This window comes from Phyllostomus hastatus, unplaced genomic scaffold, assembly GCF_019186645.2.
Source record: "Phyllostomus hastatus isolate PE091 unplaced genomic scaffold, TTU_PhHast_1.1 phas_scaffold_501, whole genome shotgun sequence".
Classification (NCBI taxonomy): domain Eukaryota; kingdom Metazoa; phylum Chordata; class Mammalia; order Chiroptera; family Phyllostomidae; genus Phyllostomus; species Phyllostomus hastatus.
The window spans coordinates 28622721-28643186 of record NW_025334033.1 but is presented as its reverse complement, the minus strand read 5'-3'; the positions used below and the strand labels follow the sequence as shown (position 1 = coordinate 28643186).

The following is a 20466-nucleotide window of genomic DNA, read 5'->3' as shown; positions in this document are numbered from 1 at the left end:
TCATAAACACCCATGTCCTGCCCTTTGAAGCTGCAGGTGGCAGGGACCCCCAACAGGGCACTAGAATTCTGCCTGGCCTGGTCAGGGTGGGGGGTGTGCAGAGGCAGGAGAGCAAGGTGGAAGGAGGGCTTGGCCTTGGGCCCAGTGTCCTCTGCTGTGGAGGGGCCCGGCCTCTCAGCATCCCCTCCATGTTCCCAGTGGAATGAATCACTTCCTCTGGACCCCCAAAGCCTCCCTTCCATGACAGTGCCTGTGTCATACCGAGTGTTGTCATCGTCCTGTCTCAGTGGCGTTCTGACAGGTGGGGTCCTAGCAGGAGTCAGAGCTTTGAAAAACTTCCTGTGCCACCCTCCCCAGATGACGTTCCGAATGAAAATATTCCTCATCTGAATGCGTAACACTTTACAGGAGCATGCAATTTTAAATGTGTCTTTCTGGAATTTCTAATTGTAAGGTTCTGAGCAAGTTCACCCAAGCTGAACTTTTCTTGTTTTCTTGATCTTGCTCTCCTTGGACCCCGAGTACAATCATTTTTTGCCTGCCCTTCCCCCTCTCTGTAATCCCGCCACCAGGCCTGTGCCTACATTGAGCACACCCATTTCCAGCCACGCTTCCAAAATGAAGGAAATCAGCCTGATTCTCAGGACCCAACTCAGCCTTTTCACCCCAGAGCGGTGAATGAGGACAGACAGATTCAGGGCAGGCCTGTGGGCTCAGTGCCCCAGGAGACAGCCTGGTGGGAGGGCGAAGCACAAGGCTAGGCATCAGGATGCTGGTTCTCAGCACAGCCTGACCTTGGTCTTGCTGCGTGACCCTAGCTAGAGCATCCTCCTCCCCGGCCCTCCATTTCCACATTTGTAAAGTGAGAGGTTGAACTGGCCCTGCTAGAGATGCCTTCCAGATCAAAGACCCTGCGGTATGTGTATCTGTGAGCTCACTGTCCACACACAGGAATCAGAGGATTAAAAATGGAGTCCGTCCCCTTTGTTAGAAGCATTGTTTAGAATCTGCAGCAACACATTTGCCTAATGGCTCACAATGGAGTCAATAGGATAGGGAGTTGATAGGAGTCATTGGTGGGGGGGGGGGCGGGCAGTCCCTCCCAGCCTCCAACCCTGACCCCTTCTCAGATTAATTAAATCCACCCGAACAAAGTGCTCCCTCCTCAGTGCTCTCGTCCTGCTTTGTCCATAATCATACTTACTGAACAACAAAGAAAGCAAATAAAAACAGGTGTGTGGCCACCACCCCCAACTCTTCCCACACCCCCAAAACAGATGCTCCCAACGGAATCTAGTCCTCTCAAACCCACTCTGGGCAGCGCTGCCAGCCAGTCTGATTTCCGTCCTGGCTCCCCACACAGGACCATTGCTCTTTACAAGGACAGTGCCATTGAGTTCTTTGAGTATGAAACGGCATCTCAGGCATCTTTGTGTTCCTCACCTGGAGCTCAGGGTTAGCCCATAGCACGTGCTCAAAGAGCGCCTGCGGATGGACATCGGACACGCTCTGGTCTTTGGGCTGCCTGCCCCTCCAGCAAGTTGGAGTCAGAAGTAGTCACAGGTGAGCTGCCAGCACCCACCCTGGGCAGGAGCCCGGAGCCTGGCCCTCCCCTGGGTCCCCTGGGCCCAAGGTCACAGTACCTTGTCTTTGACACTGTGATCACAGCCAGAGCCCACAAGGAAGTCCAGAGCATCCAACTGCCCGTGCTCGGCAGCCCGGTGAAACGCTGTCCTTCCCAGCTGTCCGGGAAGAGAAGACGGCGAAGCTTTGTGCCCTGCCCACCTGGCCTCTATTCCCTCGACCACTCTGGGCTTGAAGTGGCCTCTCCTGCCCCAGACACTGGCCCCTCCCCTCACCCCACACCCCCTGCCTGGAAAGCCCAGACCTGACTTCCAAACAAGGCCCTACTAGGGGGTCCCTCCCCACTGAAATCTCCCTGTGGCTGCCTGCCGCCTAACAAATAAGGAACAGACTCATGGGGTGGGGGGTCGAGATCTCCGTGAGGGACCCCAACAACCCCTTTCCACCTCTAAAGCTCTAGCAATGCTCTCTCTCTGCTGTTTGGAATGTTCTCCTGCTTTCTCTAACCTTACCGATCTAATTCAGTTCATTCACTGTGTGCCACCTCCTCTCGCAAGCAGAAAGCAGTGGCTCCCTTCTCTAACCTGTCCAGTCATTATCGAAGCCTCACATTAGGAACTGACCATGTTTCTGCCTCTGCCTTGCTCATCTGAGCCCTAATGCCCCTTCCAAACCAGCAGCTCCTTGAGGCGAGGTCCAGCCTGCACTAGCCATAGCTCAAAGGACACACCCAAGGAACAAGCACAAGTGGCCCCAGGAGCCCCAGGCCAATCAAAAGGACAGCCTTGCTGCCACGCTCACCTTGTCAGCACGGTCCAGGGCCACGTCCTCCAGGTCTTCCATTATGAATGCCAGCACCTGCACGTGGCCTTTCTGGGCTGCGCAGTGCAGTAAGGTTAGACCGTCCTGGAAACAAGCCCAGGGTGGTCCCTGCAGTCTGCAGGGGAGGCCCTTCTCACACACTGCGAGGAAGGCGGTCTCTTGCCCCAGAAGCAAATTAAGTGAGGGAGGTTTGCAAATCCTACACTTACAGCCCAGAGCCTCTATGACAGCCCTGGCCTCGCACTACAGCTCGAGACTGTTTCAAGCACTGCTTTCCAAACAGACTGCAACAGTCAACAGGTCATAAAAACCGATGAACTATGTTGTACGTCCTGACAGTGGTTTGGAGCCTACAGGACTAGCATTTGTCAAATCTCAGAGAATATAAATTTAAGATTCGTGTATTTCATTGCAGGTAAAGAAATTCAACCCTAGTTACTGACATGTATGCTGAAGTACACTGGTGTCTGTAATTTATTCTTAAATGCATCAAAAATTTATAAAGAACTCTAAAAACTCATCAATGAGAAATTAAGCAACACCCTGGTTGGCATAGCTCAGTGGATTGAGCGTGGGCTGCGAACCAAAGTGTCGCAGGTTCGATTCCCAGTCAGGGTACATGCCTGGGTTGCAGGCCATGACCCCTAGCAACCGCACACTGATGTTTCTCTCTCTCTCTCTCTCTCTCTCTCTCTCTCTATCTCCCTCCCTTCCCTCTCTAAAAATAAATAAATAAAATCTTTAAAAATAAATAAATAAAATAAAATACATGATTCCGATTGACCTACAAAATTGTAATTTAAAAACAAGAAAGAAATTAAGCAACACAATTAAAAAATAATTTGGACATCAAAGAAGATAATACGGAAGAAAAATAAGCACATGGAAAGATATCTGACATCATTAGTCATTAGTGAAGTGCAAATTAAAACCTCAAAGAGTTTCTAACAACAGATAGTGGAAAGGGAAAATGCTAACATTACAGTGGAGAAACCTGGCTGACACTATAACTAAGTTGCCAAGAGTGATGTTGTGATTCATAATAAAAAATATATATTTAGTCTTTGTCCATGTTCCTGGAACAGGGCTTCTATAACCTGTGGAAAAGATGTCTTTTGTTATGTTAATGAGATGGGGAAAACCCCCCCCCCAGTTACCTAAGGATGGGGGCTGGTTGCCTGGGGAACCAACCTTGATTAGAAGGCTGAAACTTTCAGTCCCACCCCCTGACATGTAGGAAGGGAGAAGACAGAAGGTTGAATCGAGCTCCAGTGGCCAAGGATTGCATCAATTATGTCTATGTAAGGAAGCCTCCACCTCCCCCCACTGTAATAAAAGGAGGGAGTTCAGAGAGTGTCGGGGTGGTGAACCAGAATGCATCCATGCGCTGGGCCCCAAACTCTACACGGGCAAGCAGCTCCTTTGCTGGGGGCCTGATCCTATGAATCTCTTCATCTGGCTGGTGATGATTTATATCCTTTAATATCCTTTGTGATAAACTAGTAATCAAGTAGTAAATGAGCGTCCTGAGTTCTGGGAGCCGCTCTAACAAATACTCTGGACCTGGGTAGGGGTTTGTGGGAAGCCCAGATAACAACCCGGACTTAGGATCGGCATCTGAAGTGGAGCCCTTAAACCTCCAGGTAGATGGTGTCAGCACAGAGTTAAATTTGCGGGACACCAGGTCAGTGTCTGTGGAGAACTGAGTTAATTATCTGGTGGCATGGAAAAAAAACATACATGTAGGAATTGGTGTCAGAATTGGATCAAAGTGACATGACCAGTGACAAAGCATGCTGATGCTGTGGGAGACAGCTGTGAACAGAACAAGGACAATAGGCTAGGAACAGAAGGTCACCGAGGCGAAAAGCCCCAGGTGCCTAGCAATGGACAAACCTGGGAAAACAAGGACCTTGTCCCCAGGGTCACCTTCCCTCACTAGCACATTGCATGATCTTTTCTGTCACTGGCTGTGCGGTTTGGACCCCCATCTGAGCTTTCCTGCCCTGGCATGTCACCCCTGCAGAGGAAGGGGTGGTAGACCCCTGCAGAGGAAGAAGGAGGGGCAGGAGAACAGCCTCACTGAACCCCCATGCAAGCCCTTACGTGACCACTCCCCGAAGCATGGACCCTTCGGGATAACATCTCAGTCATGTCCCAGCTGCAGGCCCAGAAGAACAGCAAAACCAGACAAGTGTGCGGACCTCAGGACCAGCTGCAGTGACTATGAGCCCTTGCCTTGCACTGAGCAATCATTGGAAACCACTGCCCTGAAAGGATACACCTAGAAAGCTCATGAATATTCTATTGAGATCCTCCCCTGAAACCTCCCCTAAAATCTCCACCCTTAAAAGCCTTTAGGATGAGGACCCAGAGTGCTCTCCCTTGGGGAGCATGCCCGAACCATGTCGCCTCCCCAGGCCCGGTACCTCCACTCTTTTCTCTCCTAAGCTCCCAGGGCCCCCTTCCTTTGTCTCTGTTCTAAATAAACTGTATCTTACACTTTAAGTCTTGGCTCTGGGTCCTACTTTCCTAATGAGAATTCAAGTACTGAGGTTGCTGAACCAAGGTCTGGCTGACCCTACCTGTCTAACATCTGGTGTGGTTTTCTCACAGCTACCGCACCGCGTTGCAGGCCCCCTGACTGCAGGAGGCGAGAAAGGCACTTGACCGCTGTGACCTTCTTCCCAAAATTCTGTCACCCCAATCTGATCACCAAACATCAGACAAACCAAATGAAGGACAAACCAAATGAAGTATTCTATAAAATATTTGACCAGCACTCTTTGAAAGTGTCCAAGTTGTAAAAACCAAGGAAAGACTGAGAAATGGTCATAAGATTAGAGGAGACAAGGGAGCAAAGATGACTAAAGGCACTGTAGAATATTAATGAGAAAACTGATGACATTTTAATGCAGTCTCTAATGCAGTAAAACTTTAAATATCACCGATGACTGGCAAGGTAAGCCAAGGAAAGAGAAAGCTTCCGGCTGAGCAGACAGACAGGAATCACCAACAGTCTCGTGGCCCAGCCCACAGTGGCCCTTCTAAGGGTGAGATGAACACCCCGGGGGAGGACCCGGGCGAGGGATAGACATAGGACTGGGTGCACTGTTCGCAGAGATGGCCACAGCTGTTCCTTCCAGCCTTGGAGATACCCTAAGCGATGGGACTGTACTACTCCTGTCAAGACGGGGAGCCCAGTGTTCTCCACCCCCCAAATCTGGGCCGGCCATGTGATGGGTTTTGGGCAATAGAATGTGGCAGGCACAGTATCATGTGACTTTCCAGCGTTGGCTTCAAGAGACCATGCCACTTCCATCCTTGCCTTCATTTATCATTGAAAGAAACACTAAATTTTTAAGCAGAAGTGAGTGGAAAAAATGTTATTTTCCCTGTCCAAATCCCTGGATCCCTGAATTCTAAGGACCCAGGTTGAGAACCCCTGTCTGACAGCACTGGGCCAAGATGTTTGCATTTCCTTCAGAACCGCGGTGCAGGAATTTGCAGGCACTCCGGCTGGCTGGGGCGCCTGGCTCACACCACAGCCCACAGTGGTGAGCAGCGAGGGACCGCTGGGCCCGCCCCTCCCCCCACAGGCTGACACTGCTGCATCAGGGACTTTACACACAGCACTGCACTTGCTCCTCCCACAGCTCAGAGGTGGATCCTAGCATCCCCGTTTCCAGAAGGGAAAACTGAGACTGGGGGAGGAGGGTAAAGTAACAAACCCAAGGTCCCAGGGTTTTATAACTGGTGCTTCCTTCCTATCCCTCCACCCTGAGCACAAAGGAGGCAGGGCCCTTGGGAAACTGGGAGGAGGCCTCACACCCTGTCGCCCTGTCGTTTAATCTCCCTACTACCCTCTGAGGGTGTTACTTGTGTTTGTCGTCTGTGAATAAGCAGGCTGGTTGGACAACTGACGTCTGCCCTGACATCTAGAGTGGTGGAGGACGGTGTTCTGTGTTGATGCAAGAGGCACCTCAGGCCCTTCTCCCGGTGCCAGTGAAGGCAGAGAGGGCCCCAGCTTCATGGGGTTGAACTCAGCTGGGTTTTCAGGAGGCAAGCTGGGGCAGGCCGAGGCACATGGGGGACCGAAGGGGGCGGCGATGGGGCAGGTGGCAGAGGTGGGGGCAGACCTGTGCAGTGGGGGCCAGGGGGAAGAGCAGGGGCGGGGACAGTGGGGTCAAGCGGGCTGTCAGCTGGGGCCTTACCTTGTTCTCACAGTGGATCTTGGCTCCCGAGTTAACCAGGATCTGAAGAATCTGTAAGTGGCCGAACCAGGCAGACAGGAGAATCGCGTTCATCCCAAACTAGGGGAGAGGACAGCGGGGAGGAGGGTGTGAGGAGGCATGGCTGCAGTGCGAAATCATACCACCTAAGGGGCCATAAGTGCCACCCGGGCCAAGGAGCTCCTGGCTTTAAGAATTGAAAGTCCAGGAAATTTTTTAAAAACAGAGGTTGATGTACTATCGTAAACTTCGGCAGGGTGGGGAAGGGTACTAAATAAAACTCAGTGAAACAGATACTATCTGCTATCACTGTCATTTCATAAAGAGGGACCGTTGTTGTTACAGGGTGCAGCCAAGAGGGGGGATCCCAAATGGGCATTTGAAATGGGGTCCACAACTCAAGGCGTCCAGGAGATTTTAAGATGTCTTCACCCCTTCCCCCACAGGTGTGAGTTGGGGGAAGGGACACATGGAGCAAGAACCTGCAGGGCTGTTTTGTACAGCAACAACTTTGCAGCTAATCCATGGCATGGTCATTTAACATACCTATAGCCTTTGGCTGGTTGCTTAGATATGCTAAATAGCTGTGGCCATGCTCTGGGCCAGGGGGATGGAAAGGGACTCCCCCAACCCAAGATGTGACTGGGGGGGCAGGTCCCCTGGGTTACAGCGCCTGCATGGGAGCTCAGAAAAAGTTGGCTCCATGACATGGGGCCACACCTGCCCAGACCCACAATGACAGCCAGAAAGGCTGGAAAGGACGGGAGATTGAGGGCAAGTGTGGCCGAGTATGGGAGGAGTCGGAAATGAGGCTGCAGAGGAAGATTGGCTCGGGGATTTAAATCCAGACACAGCAACCACTGAGGAGAGAACCACACAGATTTGGCTGAGTGGGGACTCCCGTGGCCCTGGGGGAGAGAAGCACTAGGTTTTGGCTGAGTGGGGACTCCTGTGGCCCTGGGAGAGAGGACCACGCAGCTGGAGCAGTGGAGAGAGAACCTTGTGCCTTTGCCAGAGTGGGGACCCCCGCAGCATTAGTAGGGGGAACCACTACCCGGCTTTGGCAGAGACCCCTTTGGCAGAGACCCCGGCGACACAGCTGAGGGTGCCGAGAACCCAGGGAGGTCTCCCAGCCAAGACGGAGTACTGACTGGGAAGAACCGGGGGCTGCCTGAGCCAAGGACTTTTATTTCCTTTCCTGAGATACGGTACCCCAGACTGGGCAAAGGGGGAAGGAAGGACTGTGTGTGTTTGTGGGTGTTTTAAGGGACTTTAGGATTTTGATGAAGACATTAGGTCACTACTTTAAGTTTGTATAGTATTAAATAAACATTTCCTTTCCTTTTCACGAATCTCTGGCATTGAGAGACGTCTTTCCTATAGACGGTGGACATAACAGACCTGGGATTTTCTTTCTGTAATAGTCTATCATCCCAGGCCCCCCTTGTTCTGTAACATTGTGACACACACACAAAAAAAAATTGGAAGGAGCCAATCTCAGAAACACTCTTTGCAAATACAGTTTTCATGAAAACTACACCACATTGTTCTTATTCTCTGATTTCCTGTGACTGGTGAAGCCTTCCTCCTGGGCTGGTGTTTGAGAACCAGCCACTCAAATCTCCGACAGAACATCTTTCAGGCTGATGGAGTAAGTGAGCCCATGTGCAGGGACAGCAGCTCGCCACCGCACGAGACAGCCACCGTGAGAAAGCACCTCCCTGCACTCTGCTCGGACCTGCATCCCCGTGCTTTCCGCCCCATCGGCCCTCTGGGGCAACTGAGGATACGCTGGGGCCTTTGCCTAATGGCAGCCCAGCGTGTTCACAGGATGCTCTTCCTCAACACCGGCAGAGTGCTCCAGGGTCATCTGAGCCCCTTCACTGACCTCAGTCCTCAAGGGGTCCTGCCTCTGAGAGCAGTCCTCGCCCCACTTCCTCTGAGTCTTCCCCGCTCTGTGAAGAACACCCCTAAGCCTCCAAACTCACCTCCCAGGATGCATCGACAGCTAGCCGCCCTCCACGGTGACTTCACTCTCTCTCCTTGGCTGTGGTGGGATCAGGCCAGGTCTGAGCAGAACAGAGGCCTGGTGGACCATGGCCACTTTTGGCCCAGAGGCTGCGCTGTTTTCCCTCAGTGTTGGGCACCCCAAGGTGTGTCTGTAAGTCAGGTGTCGTTCATAGGCCAGAAATACGGCTCTAGTCCCTCAGCAAGGCCCAGGGCCTGTCATGTACAGAAAGAGCCCACAGTGGAGCCTCATTCTGATGCACCAAAGAATCTCCCCATGAGCATAAGGAGAAAGGCTCCCCGGTCCAGCTGGGACCAAAGATGCGAAGCCCACCTCATGAAGAACCAAGGTTGTCAGTCAGTGTCCCCCTAATCTGCTCCCACGCCAGCACGCTCCAAGCTCTAGGTTGTAGGGCAGCAGCCAGAGGACAGGGCGGGCTGGCTCCAAGTCCTGAATCAGCCTTAGTTTCAGTCTGGACCTGGACAGGGGTGGGGGGGCATCCCAGCACCTGTATGGAACTCCCTGGTCACAGCTGCCTCCCCACTGGCTCCACGGGAAGGGGTGACAGGAAAGGGGGTCTTCACGGCTGGCACCGGGTTTCCTCTTAGGTACCATGTTTACACAAAGGCTTTGACAAGTGGTTGGGGTGAAAGGTGAGACCCAGCAGTTACCGGAACACCCAAAGCAAGTTTCACAGCTCTGCTTTAGAAATGGGCGGGAACTGGGGGGAGGGGTGACAGAAGACAAGGCCAGGACTGAAGGAGGATGGGTGGGTGGGCTGCAGGGGAGCAGAGGCTGAGCCCACGACAAGGGAGGCACCAAAGGACTTTAAAGAACAGGAATGGAAAGGAGGATTTTAAGATGTTTACATTGTTTTCATGTAAAACCCCTCTGTCTCTTATCATGGACAGCCTGCCCCACACCAGAAGCCTTGCGTGTGGGTCTCCATGGAAGTCAGGGAGAGGAGCTGAGACCCATGTCAGGGGTGATTCCAGGGTGGAGACAAAGGGGTTTTTTAAAATAATTTTTTAATTTTTAATTACAGTTGACATACAATATTATATTATTGTTTGAGGTGCTCAACCCAGTGATTGGACATTTATATAACTTACAAAGCAATCACTCCAATAAATCTAGTACCTACTGACACCATGCATACAAAGTGGGGCAAAAGTAGGTTTACAGTTGCATCGAAAATAATATAATAATTAATAAATAAGAATATAAGAATAAACTCTGTTTTGTACACTCACAACTGTAAACCTACTTTTGCCCCACCCTGTAGTTCTTACAATATTATTTTTTAAAATATTGTATTTATTTATTTTAGAGAGATGGGAAGGGAGGGAGAGAGGGAGAGAAACATCAATTGGTTGCCTCTTGCACACCCCCAACTGGGTACCTGGGCCAAACACATGTGCTCTGACTGGGAATCAAACCAGCAACCTTTTGGTTCCCAGGCCGGCACTCAGTCCACTGAGTCACACCAGCCAGGACAGTTATTACAATATTATTAACTGTATTCCCTATGCTGTACTTTATATCCCCATGACTATTCTGCAACAACCAATTTGTACTTCTTAACTGCTTCACCTTTTTCACCCACCCTCCCAACTTCCTTCCCATCTGGCAGCCTTCCAAATGTTCTCTGTGTCTGTGAGAGACAAAGGGGTTTTTTTGCAAAATTTAAGAGGACAGCAAAAATTGAGCAGCAGCTGAAAGTAAAAGCCAGCAGTGAGCACAAGAATTTAAGACCTTTCTCCTGAAATCTTAGGGAAGGTGCAGAATCTGCCACAGCACCTCCCGTGAGGACTGGAGCTGGCCTTAGGTAGAGCAGAGAGGCTCGGAGACCCAGCCAGACTCAGAGCACAGTCCCTGGGAGAACATCGGCAACTGCGGTCTGGCTGGGCGAGGGAGGGAATGGATGAGCCTAGGGCAGAGTTCCGGAGCTTGGGAATCGAAAGGGTTAAGGCTTCTGGCTGGGGGAGGAGAGTCGTGCAAGCCCCAACCTGCTGCCACTGGGACGCGAGTCCTGGTTCTAGGCACTTCCCAGAGCAGACCCCTCTGGCACATCACTGAAGACCAACAGCAGATTTCCCCTCTCCTGTGTCTCCTCCGCCCTCCTGTTACCACCAGCCTTCTTATTTTTCAAGATACATTCATTGCTATTTGCAAAGAAAATGGATTTATGGAAGCAGTCTCTTACTCTTCTCCCTCATGTCTTCTCTTCTCACCCAGCCCCCCAAAGAAGGAACCACTGAGCACAGTGGTCACGGCGAGGTCTTAGTGGGCAAAGGGCTGACCCAAGAGGGTCCGGAGTTTTACTGGGAAACTCAGGTTGAGGGTCCCAGACATTCCCCTTCCACAGTCACCTCTGAAGGAGGCCTGAGCAGGTGCAGGGAGGGGTGGGGGGGCAGGCTGTAACCAGGCCCGCCCCTCGGAGGGACCTGGAAGCAGAGAGAAGCCGGGACAAAGAAAAGAATTTCCACGAATGCTAAGTATCTGCCAGGAAAAGTTTATAATTTTTGTTTGTTTGTTTTGGGTTTATTTTTTTATTTGATCTCAAATAATTTTACTTTAATTTTACTGATATAGTTAATAATTTTAATTATAGATGCATTTAAAGGAATTTTAGATTATAAAGAAAAACAACTATGATAATTGTTTAAATAATGATAATTATTTAAATTATAATGTGGTACCTGTGGGTTTATTCCAATATATAATTCTTTAAATTTAAATTTAGGTTATTTTTTTAATCCCCACCTGAGGATATGTTTTATTGATTTTTTTTAGAGAGAAAGGAAGGGGGAGAGAGAGGGAAAGAGAGAAACATCGATGTGGGGGAGGAACATCGATTGGTTGCCTGCCTTACACACCCGACCGGGGATCAAACCCGACACCCAGGTATGTGCCCTCAAACCTTAAAACTTTCAGTGTATGGGACAGCGCTCCAACCAACTGAGCCACCTGGCCAGGGCTAAATCTAGACTCTTAAATGTATCCCTGTCAAATGTCATTGTCAGATTCAGCCCTTTCCCCAAACCTGTAGAGCTAATTTTGTAGATGCCGTTACTCTTCAGGGCTCTGTCTCAGCAATGTGCTGCCTGCCGATCTGTTAAGTAAGACTGGTGGTCTTTATGTAAAGTGTTGGTTAAAGAATTAGCTAGGCCAGGCCCTGGCTGGTGTGGCTCAGAGGACTGAGTGCCAGCCAGTGAACCAAAGGGTCGCCAGTTCCATTCCCAGTCAGGGCACATGCCTGGGTTGTGGGGCCAGGTCCCCAGTGAGAAGTGTGTGAGAGGCAACCACACATTGATGTTTCTCTACCTCTCTTTCTCCCTCCCTTCCCCTCTCTCTAAAAATAAATAAATAAAATCTTTAAAAAAAGAATTAGGCAGGACAAGTCTTGTGGCATATCATGAGAGAATTGCCTCCTGATGCCTTTACTAATAAGGCCTTTAATAATCCACCCAATTATCTGTTCTACAGTCCAGATCTCTGCTTGCTCACATGATATCAGGAGGAACGGAAAAGGCTCTCTGAGGATAGAAAGGCCCTTGAAAATGGAGAGGTCTTTGTAACTGCAAGGAGTAAGTGGGACCAGTGCAGTGTCAAAGCCCTTAAGGACTTAGACTCCCTGCCCGCCCTGCACATCTGAGTGTCGTCGGCCACCTGGCAACAACAGCTGGCTCATAGACTCAGAGTGAGCTCTGATTGCCCCTCCTCTACCCCAAGACAGACAGACAGACATGCACACACAGACACGCCTCCCCAAAAGGGCCCCGTACCGCGTCCACGTCGTCCACAGCGGCCTCATGCTCCAGAAGCAGCCGTACAGCTTGTTCGTGCCCCGCGCCTGCGGCCCAGTGCAGGGCCACCCTGCCCACCTGCCAGGAGTGAGAGGAGTCCTGTGAAGTGCTGGCTGGCTGCCCGGCCCAACCCCCACACTCTTCCCACCAGGGAGCTTCCGGGCCAGGAAGCTGGTCTGCGATGGAAGGAACTTTGCTGGCTCTGGTGACCAGCCCCACCCTGGCCCCCTCCTCCACACAGCGGCAGCTGAAATGCATGTAGTAAAACACAGCGACCAGATCCATCTGTCCCCCACCTAAAACTTCACAGCTCCCACTGCTCTTGGGACAAACTGCAAGGCCAGGCCTTACCTGCCACTGCTTCTCAGAAATGCCAGCCTCCCCTCTGAGTCTGTTACTGTGGCCAAGCCCCTGAGGGCCCCTGAGGGCCTGGGCTCTGTTCCCTCCTCCCCTCAGAATGGGGCTGAAGGGGCCTGGCCCCGCCCCTCATTCTCAGACCACCCTGGCAGCTCATCATGGTCTCTGGCCTTGGTCACGTCTGAGCAGGCCTGGGGGAAGCCAGCGTCCCTCCACAATGCTCTGCTTGCGAGGGGACAACGACAGGAAACAACGAATTTTCTGTGTGGTGTCTCTAGGGACCAGTCGTTCTTTCCTCAAGGCTTCTGCCCGTGCTGTCCTCTCTGCCTAGAGCACTGTCCTTCACCGGTTCCTACAGAAACACCTCTTCCTGATGCCTTCCTGACCTCTACCTTGACCCCTCAGGTGGGGTGAGCCCCTTCCAACCTCCACATGCTGTCAACTGCATCACAGTGGGGAGTAACTCTTTGAGATACTCTGTGTACTGTCAGTCCTGCCCCACCAGACTATCAGCTCCAAGAGGGAAGGCATCATGTCTGCCATGGGTTCTGCTCCGTCCCTAGCACCTAGCACAGTGCTGGCATGGGCTAGCAAGCCGTCATAAATATATATAGATTGAATGAATCAATGAATGAATGAATGGAATGAATGAATGAACAAGTCTGGCATTAGCAGCCTATCACCCAGCAGGTCCATGTTTTCTTGCTAGTGCTTCTCCAGAGACTGACACCGAGGCTCCAGTCACCGGTAACTTGCTGTGTGACCTGAGATGACTTGCTGCCCGCTCTGCGCCTGCCTCAATATACAGGCAGGACTAATACTTTCTGCCCTCCTCACCTCTCCAGGGGCGAGTGAGGACCACTGGGAAACAGGCAGACAAGTGTCCTAAAAACCCCAGAGTGTCTGTTACTAAGTACTGAGTCCCAGGCAGGCCCTGAAGACCCAGGTCACACCCCTGCTGTGTCACCCCAGGCAGAGAAGCTTCGCTGCAGTCAGAAATCCGGCATCAAAACTTTTCAAACTCCACTGGCCGGATGACCAGGCTGTCCTCTCCTCTAAGGTGCTCTTGACAGCCAGGGCCCCACGGCAGGGAGATGATGCTACCCCCGGTGGTACTCAGGCCTATCCTCAGTGTCCCCCACCAGAAGGAATGGCTTTTCCTTGTCCCCTTCCCCAGCAGGGTTGTCACCCCCCCTCACCCGCAGCCTTCCCTGAGGCCTGGTCAGCAGGGCTGGTCTGCCTCCCATCCTAGTCTTTGAGTCCCCGAGGGCAAGCGGGGTCCCACAGCAGCTTTACATACTCAGTGGGTGCCGAGGGCCCTCAGAGAACTGAGCTAAGTTTCTGCCTCATGCGTGCTCAGCCTCTTCTGGTTTGGTCTCGCTTGGTCTCAAACCGCTGACTTCTGACCAGAGCCAGCGCTCCACCTTTGCCCTCCAGGTGTTTGCCTCCATCGACCTATCTGCCAGCCTCTTACTCCTGACCTTTGACCCCCTGGTGTCCTGGCTCTAACTTTTGTTTCTTGGGCATCCCTTTCAGGTGGGCCACAGGGGTTAAGACTATAAACTCTGGAATTGCTGAAGCCTGGCCCAGAGTCCTGACCCTGACCTTGGGCGAGGGCTCAGAGACCTTAAGACAATGTGGACAACCTGAGCCTCACTCCAGTGAACCCATGCAAACACGGGCTCCACGAACTGTCCCTCCACGGTGGAGATGTCCGCACCACACTGGCCCCATCCTGCCTGAGTTGGAGGAGCCTGTTTACGCACCTGGTTTCTGGCCCTGACGTTGACTCTTCTCCCAATCAGCTCCTTCATTCTCCCGATGTTGTTCCGGCGGGCGGCCTCGTGGAGCTGCCTCTCCAGAGGATGCACTGAGGGGGTAAAAGGGATGTGGAATGAGGGGGGTCCCCACACTGAATGTCGAGGAGCAGCGAACAGACCTTCCCTGGCCCTGAATGTGTCCTGGGCCCGGGTCTTCCAGAGGAACAGAGGGTGGAGGTGGGGAGGAGATACCTCTTTTCTATCTCTGTCGGGGCTTCCCTAGACAAGTTGTTTTCCTTTTTTAAAAAAATGTTATTTATGGATTTTAGAGACAGAAAGGAAGGTCAGAAAGAGTAAGAGAAGAACAATAATTTGTTGTTCTACTTATTGATGCATTCACTGATGTTTCTTGTATGTGCCCTGACTGGGGATTGAACCTATGACCTTGGCATATTGGGACAAGGCCCTAACCAACTTATCTACCCAGCCAGGGCCTATTGTTTTTCCTTCTGACTCACCACTTGTGCACATGACCAGGACTCTGCAAATCTTGAAGATGGGAGACTATGGGCAAGGCCATCCACAGAGCTAAGTGTGTGCCCCTCACCCTCAGAGGTATCCCATCATCTAGGTCTCATGTCTTCTCCCCAGAAACACTCTTAGGGAAAGAGTGGAATTCATTCCCCCTGGGGTGGATAGCTGCCTTTTTCACTGTGTTATATAGAAAACAGCCAGGATCCACTGAGCCATCTATTGCATCAGGCCCTGCAGAGGCCAGAGGCATGTTCACCCGGCTTCTTTGTCCTCATCTCTCCACCTCTTCTCCTCTCTCCCAGCTCGGGGCCCACTCTGATTGCCTTCTCTGTGATCTTTCTGCACACTTCTCACCCTCATCATTGCCCCTTTACCTAAGACAGCCTCAGACTAGAGGGAACCTCAGAGCTTCCCTGCCAGGCCCCTGCCATGGGCAGCAGTGGGCTTAGAGCAGGGACGTCAAACTCATTTTCACTGGGGGCCACATCAGCCTTGCGGTTGCCTTCAAAGGGCTGAAATAATTTCAGGACTGTATAAATGTAACTACTCCTTAATTAGGGGCAGGGGGTTCGGCGCTGCCACCAGGCAGAAACAAGGTGCCGGGCTGGATAAAACAAGGTGGAGGGCCAGATTCAGCCCATGGACCTTGTGTTTGCCACCCATGGCTTAGTGGGTTGGTGGCCAAGTCAGGAGGAATCAGGCCTGGTGACCCCCCATGCTGCTATCATCCTCACTGCCCTTAGCTTGTGAAGATGTCAGATCTCTCCGGCTTGGCCTCAATCTCCTTGGGGGCCCTGGCCACATAGGACAATCCACCCAGAGCTCACAGCAGGCCCAAAGCTGGGCACAGGGAGGAATCCACAAAACTCTGCTTCCATGAATGACACCAATAATCTCCAGAGTAATAGATGCCTATCCCTCCTCCAAAAACCTTAGACACACTAACACAAGGGACAAATATGCCCTGGCCCTTTGCACAGTCATCACAGGGAGGTAATTGTGTGGTTTTCTTGATGCCAAACCTACATCCTGCGTGTGTGGTCCAGTGTGAATGTCCAAACCCAGCCACTGTCTGTCTAGGGACAGGTGGCCAGCGTCTGGCGGGGGAGGCTAACGATGCATCAAAGTGACAGATAGGCCTACGCTCAGTTTGTTTCTCCTGATAAATTCTGCACGGCCTTCCGGATGTGGGAGAGGGTCCTGGGCTTCCCGTTGCCTCACAGACACAACCTGTGGACCTCAGAGCTGCTACCCCCGCGACAATCGGCTCTGACTAAGTCACTGCATGGCTGTATGACTTAGTTATTGAATTATCCTGCACCTCAGTTTTCTCATATTTCAAACGGGGATACAAGTTGCTCTGCAGGGTGATTGCTAATGATTAGATACGAGATACGAAAAGCCTCTAGCATGGTATCTGGCAAACAGTGCCATAACCATCGTCACTAATATTTCTCCAAGGCAAAGGGTCAGCAATTCAATTCTGGGAGCCAAAGACCTGAAAGTGGCCAGACCTCCTTCATTCAGGGCTGTCTGAACCAGTGAAGCCCCCACCAAGGAAAGCACCCTCCCTACCAACCCCCCTGCATCATTGTCCTCCATAGCGCCTCTCATCATTGGCACATGCTCTATTTACAAATTTAAGTTTAGTGTCTGCTTCCCCCATTACAATATAAACCCATGAGGGGAGAGATTTTTCTCTGGTTTGTTAACTATTGTATCCTCAAATTCAGGCCCTGGCACATGTTTGTTGAATGAATGAGTGACACACAAATCATTAAATCTCTTCGGGGACCTTTGAACTATAAAATGCTGCCCAGTGAAGACTCATTAGCCCCATTGAAAACCAAGCCTTAAGTGCAGGTAAATGACAGGAGAAAAAAATCCCCAGGGGAAAGCAGCTTCTTGTTGATACTTCAGGGGATGGAGAAAACATCAGCTTCCAAGTGGGGTCCACACCGGTAGCTCCAGCCTTCCCCCACTCCAAAGCAGCCTGCCTGCCCTGCAGGTGAGGGGAAGGCCCTTCTGGAAGGGTCCCTCTCAGATCTCAAATCTTCCTGGGGTCCCTAGGTCCCCAGCTTTTCTTTCCTCAGCCTCTTGGCTGAAAGCTGCCGTGGTCCAGGTTTGGGAAAAGAGCTGGCACTTGGGGTGTGAGCTTAGAGAAGCTGGGGTTTTAGTACCCACATCGACACTTTCTAGAAGCAGGATCCTGGGCTGGTCACGACCCCCTGGGGCGGTGGTGGGGGGGCAGGTCTCGATTTCTCCAGCTGTATAACTGGGGGAGGGTGGAGGAAGTGATCTGAAGAGATCTCTTCCAGCCTAGACTTCCCTTCTCCCAGCGGAAGCCTAGAGGGAGCGGTTGAGTTTGGGAGCCGTCGGGTTTGTGCGGCAGACAGCCGGGAGTCAGCCTGGAGTCAGAATGCGAGCGAGCAGACCCCGCAGAGCACCAGTAAGATCAAGTCTCATCTCTTTCCTCCACCGGCACCCACGCACCCTCTGTGGCCATATCAAATACGCACTGCACTCTGGCCTCTGGGCTTTTGGCGGGGCTGGGTCCTCTGCCCAGACTTCCACCCCACACACCCCAATGAACCTTGCTGTGCGTAGTTAAGGTCCTGATCGTGTGATCCTCTGCCCCGGGAAGAAACTGTACACTTTGAAACAGCACCTTGAAAGAGCCCCTCACCCAACCCCCATCCCAGTGAGGACAGTGGCACCAGCCTTCTCACCCCTCTCTCAGCTAAAGCCCCCTAAGGCCAACCGATGCCAACGTGGACGTGCTGCCTGACCTCGAGGCCCGGACACTGGGCCCACTCCTTGAGTGAGGCTCTGGGTGCCCTTATCCCACCTGCAGCACACCATTGCCCCTCTCCTCTGGGTTTCAGTTTCCCCATCTGGTACGGTTTCCACGCTCCAACCAGCCCCGACATGCTGGGGAGGCTGAGGCCTTCAGCGTGTCTACCACTTAATGACTGTGTGCCCTTGGGCCATTTATTTAAGCATCGCCTGCCTCAGCTTTCTCTAATGCAAAAATGGAGATAGCAGTAGGTCCTACCCGTTGGGCTGCTATGAAGATCAAATAGCGTGCCTGTCCCGGCTTGGCCTGGCACACAAACTAAGTACTCAATAAAGGATCGCATTACCACCTTATTTCTAGCTAATGTCTCCGGCGCGGGGCCAGTGTGCCCTCGGCCCCGTGCGCGTTCCTTTTGGCACCACAAAGGAGCCCAAAACGGAGGTGGACACGCGGACCGTGCCAATCCCAGCCTGGGTCGCCCCCACGGGGCTCGGGGGATGCTCTCGGCCCCTGCTCGCTCCCGCCCCCCACCCTGGCCTCCCGGCCCCGCTGACTCACAGCCGTCAGTCTCCCACGGCAGGTGCTCCCCCATGCCGCCGCTTCGCAACCTTTGCGCGCTCCCGGCCCGGAGCCAGCCCGCCAGCCGCGCGTCCGCCAGGGCGGGGCAGCAGTGGAGGGGAGTGGGCTCAGAGCTGGGGCGGGGAGCAGCGAGAAGCGGGCGGGCGTCAGCCACACCTCCAGACGTTCGTGCCGCCTCGGCCCCTGAGGACCAAGTCGGCGCAGCTCTGCAGCCTCTCCCTGCCCCGCTCCATCCCGGTCCAGGCTGCTGGTCCCTCCTTGGGCTCCCTGGTCCTGTCCACAGCTCAGCGCCTTTCCCACCCATTGTCCAGCAGGTAGGGGCCGCTCTGGGCTCCGTAGCCCCCCCTGGGCGTGTCTCTCCCGCAGGAGCTGCCCCAGCCTCTAGCGTCCAGTGGTGCACGTAAGGCCTCCCGCAGGCCCCATCCTTGGGGTCTTGGGGAGGCTTTTAAGGAACAGAAACCCCAGCAAGCCTACAAGCGTATGAAAAGATGGTCAGATTTCTTCGTGATCAGAAAAATACAACTTAAAATGATAATGAAATGCCACGTATACCGATTAGGCTGGCAGAAATTAGAAAGCTGAATAATGCCACACCTTGGTGGGGACTGAGGAGCTGTCACTGCTGGTGGGCGTAGCCTGGGACAGCCATTCTGAAATGCAGTCTGGCAACAATGAGGGACACTACAGACTGCAAACTGTCACCCTAAAATCCAGCTCCTCCTCTTCCTGGTCACCTGTAAAACCCATGGGTTGCAGGCAGGGTCTGTGAGTGGTCCAGCCGGATGGTCCCTGGCTGGGCACAGCGGTGACCTTTCTCCAGGTCACTCATGAGGAGCTGAAGGTCCCCCAACACTGGTGACAGGTTTCTCCACACAAGACAGGACCTCTTGGCTTTTCCTTATTCTTACTTCATGTCTTAAGAAATTAGAAGTTTTTAGGTTTTGTTTTGTTCTTAAACAAAAGAGAACCATGACTGGTGTTCTGCAGTCTGCCTAGTTGATTTCACGCTCCTTTGCTATTTGAGTGGCGTTCTGTTAGAAAGGCGGCATCCCAGGCCCCAGCCCAGCCCTGCTGAATCAGAACCTGCATTACAACAAGGTCCCCGATGATTCCTGCTCGTGCTGAACTAGGAGAAGCACTGCTCTAGGCTGTCCACACCACTTCGCCCCAACCCACCTTTTACAGGCTTTTATTGTGATACTTTCCACAAGCAGACCTAATCTCTTGTCCTGTCTCCATTTACCCATTGCCAGCTGTGAAGCAGCCCCTGTGTCAGCCCCGGGTCAGCATCATCTCCTGTGCTCTGCCCACCTGCCGTGTGAGGTAATGCTGTCGTCAAATTCTTTTTCAAGGAGAAGACTATTGTGCACAAACAGTCTCAAGACCTGAGGGACCACAGGCCTGAGGCTCCCACAGCCAATAGGTGGCCGATTCAAAAACAGCAGGTAAGCCACAGAGCTGCCAGCACCAAGGCCAAGGCTGTGGTGCCTGCTTCTGCGCATGCCCCACAGGAGGATGGGAACACAGTGTCAGGACACAGTCTGTGATCGCCCGTGTCACCTTACAGGGGTGCACACCTCCCTCTGAGTCCCAGGGCCACTCGCTGGGCGTCTGGAGGTCTCTGCTGGGGTCGAATGCACTGCAGTCCTCAGAGAAGCCCAGGTCTGCAGTGCATCCCACCTGCTCCCCATTCTGAGATACTTTGGTTCTGGGCCTCTGAAACTGGTGTGTTCATACTCTGGGGTACACAGTGGTAGACAAGGGGCACAGGAAAACCCAATCAAAACCTCAATTTTACATGATACCTGGGAGGCAGTGGGAAAGTTGCATTTTTTAAAAGAAAGCAACCATGGTTTTACAAGTACAGGTACGGATGCAAAATCCAGTGGGTCACTGTGGACAAGGCCACAGAGCTTTGAGTGTTCCCACTGCTCTATCTCTGGGGGTATTGGGAGGAAATATTTCGGGGAGCCAGACACTGGCT

The 20466-nt window shown here is 52.5% G+C and overlaps 1 protein-coding gene across 1 annotated transcript in view; it reads right to left on the bottom strand.

Annotated features, from left to right (window-relative positions):
* ANKDD1A (ankyrin repeat and death domain containing 1A) overlaps positions 1-18495 on the bottom strand; it is a 36582-nt gene extending 18087 nt beyond the window's left edge. The window contains exons 1-6 of the mRNA XM_045823694.1: positions 18462-18495; positions 14579-14682; positions 12402-12533; positions 6621-6719; positions 2386-2490; positions 1644-1742 (exon numbers count right to left, since the gene is read on the bottom strand). Of these exons, the coding sequence (XP_045679650.1) occupies positions 1644-1742; positions 2386-2490; positions 6621-6719; positions 12402-12533; positions 14579-14682; positions 18462-18495 (573 nt within the window). The remainder of the gene's footprint in view (positions 1-1643; positions 1743-2385; positions 2491-6620; positions 6720-12401; positions 12534-14578; positions 14683-18461) is intronic.
* Positions 18496-20466: the final 1971 nt, after the last annotated feature.